Consider the following 2,479-nt stretch of genomic DNA (forward strand, 5'->3'; position numbering starts at 1 on the left):
TTTTTTTGGGGGGGGGGTTACATTCAACGTGATACGTTTTTTAAACGATGTGATCAATAACTTTCCCTTACATAACATTCTTGCACTCGTTTTTAAAGGCTATGTGAATTACGTGTGCTAACATGACGTGCTGGTCAGTATGACGAATTTGATTTGCATTGTTCTCTTTTACCTCATCAGTTCGCTACCTTAGACTTACAGACTTCTGTTTTGGCAATTTTGGCCGTTTTGAGTTCCTAAGACCGTGAAATCCGAAAGTTAGAAACCAAATGTTCTATCAGCTCTATCAAAATCGTTATTTAGATAATATTCCAAGAACTGCTTTCGAAAATATTTTACCATCATTTGAAACTCCAAATAACTTCCAATGTTTCAAAACGAGGTACTGAACAGACGGGACTTGGTAATTCTAGTGAAGCGAATTGTTTTTTGTTTTTTGTTTTTTGTTTATATTAGGGGGCTTTACGGCGCTCGCAGCTGCTTAAGGTCATATGAGCGCCAAGGGGTGGGTGTCAACAGAGAAGTCCAAACAGAGAATCAGGCTTACTCTGCTCACCTCTGTAGCTTCAACAGCACAAAGTCTGCTTCGACTATCAAGGCACCCAGGAAATAGCAGTTCACAAGTGAAGAACTTTTTATCAAGTATTTTGGTCTATCTCTTGGGGCATTATATTCCTCTCAACCCAGGTTGGCCTTGACTGGCAAGGTTAGAATTCGCCTCTCAATTGATCTAAATTGTATCCATGGGCGCGTGAAGACAGTTGAAAACTTTTCTGTGACTAAATCCATTCTGCTGATGTTTGTCTTTAATCACAAGTAGTAACGATTGCAGAGAGAAGGTTGGGGTTACTCCTTTCTAGGAATACTATACAATCCATGACCATCTCCATCGGATCCGAAGTAGATCGATTACAGCAATATGTTGCAGAAAACCTTAGAGTTATGACAAATAGGATTACATTTTTAATAGTTTCATCTTCCATAAAGATCACATTATAATTACTGTTATTATTCATTTCCGTCGGCATTGCTTTACCTAGGTGTTGGTGTATGTTTGTTGTTTCCTTCGTGTGAACTGCACGAACTGTGGATTAATTTACTTATATTTTTTCTTCTTTCATTTCCATTCTTTCTTTCTTTCTTTCTTTCTTTTTTTTCGTCCTTTTTTCGTGTGCATTTACTGATTTTCCTTTATTGTGTGTGTGTTACATTATATCGTTTGATTGACTAGGCAACGATATGAACTAAAAGCTACTCTTTCTTCCCATCTGCACTCGCAGAAGTAAACCAAAAAAAAAGGATTGCTGAAGAGACAATAAAACAGAATATAAAGATTGATGGTATATGGGGGAAAAAACAAAACAAAACAAACTTGTCTGACAATTTTCCCATCGAATCGGTGTGTTTATACGAGAGAATGCATTCGGCGAGACATTTTTTTCTGAGAGAAGTAATTTGACACCCAGAGTAGATGCAAATTGACAGATCGCATATTTTTTACGCCTCGTCCAATCCAAAACGTGTCAGAACGTGTTTTCTCTTTTTCTTTCTAATGGTAAAATACTTTCTTATAATTATAGTATAGTGTCTATTCTAAAACTTTTCGAATATGGGAATAAATTCCTGTATAAGGTTTTAGAGAATCTGATGTAATGTTTTGCTCTGTTGTTAGCTTTTTTTTTCTCGGTTTAAGATTAATATTTTATCAAAGTAATAAATGTGCAGCATTTAAACTCTATGAATATCTCCATATCGCAGAGGTGAGGTTCCCATTCTCTTACAGCCACTGAAGGTTTTCCGAAAATTAAAGTATTATCTTTTCGTTTTGGCGCTGTTCAGATGTCTGCAATATTGTTAGAAAATTTACTTTATTTCTCGAGTTCTTCCTGTCCAAAACAAAAATAAATAATCTATATACACGGTGGGAAAACAGAAAAAGAATATTAGAAAAAATCAATGACACTGAAATGAAGAGTTCAATTTTCGCTTTCAGTTGTGTAAGATTTTTTTCCTTCCGAACAAAGGAATGCGTGATGGCTTTGGGAAATAGATGAGGAAGAAAACTGTGACATTTGCTTCATGCTAACGAAATTCTCTGTACTCATTGTTATGTTAATCATGATTTGGGTGCTGACACAGCAATTGTAAACCCACAACTCTTTCCGAGAGACCGTAGGTTTAGACGACCCCCCGCCCGCGCCGTAAACCTTTCAGACGATGTGTCAAAGTTTGGTCCGGTATTTCCTGTGAGGAAAGTTTCTTGACACGCAGTATCTATCCGGAGACGTCTCCGACGGAGATAGACCAATCAAAATGCTTTGTGCATCTAGACCATGTAAAACAAATTTGGGGGTTACAGCCTGTTTTAACCCATAATTTGATATTTTGCAGTTAGGTTTAAAATGTTCTTGAAAATAATTGATTTTCGACAGTTTTAGTGGCTATATGAGTGATCTGCAGCATACGATACGCAGTTTGA

General features: G+C 36.7%; 1 protein-coding gene across 1 annotated transcript in view; it reads left to right on the forward strand.

The window, feature by feature from the left end:
- Nucleotides 1–2,479, forward strand: part of LOC118478451 — a 12,843-nt gene that overhangs the window by 9,737 nt on the left and 627 nt on the right. Inside the window, exon 5 of the mRNA XM_035972063.1 lies at nt 2,433–2,473. Coding sequence (XP_035827956.1) covers nt 2,433–2,473 — 41 coding nt within the window. The remainder of the gene's footprint in view (nt 1–2,432; nt 2,474–2,479) is intronic.

Source organism: Aplysia californica, unplaced genomic scaffold (assembly GCF_000002075.1).
Source record: "Aplysia californica isolate F4 #8 unplaced genomic scaffold, AplCal3.0 scaffold00572, whole genome shotgun sequence".
NCBI classification, from domain to species: domain Eukaryota; kingdom Metazoa; phylum Mollusca; class Gastropoda; order Aplysiida; family Aplysiidae; genus Aplysia; species Aplysia californica.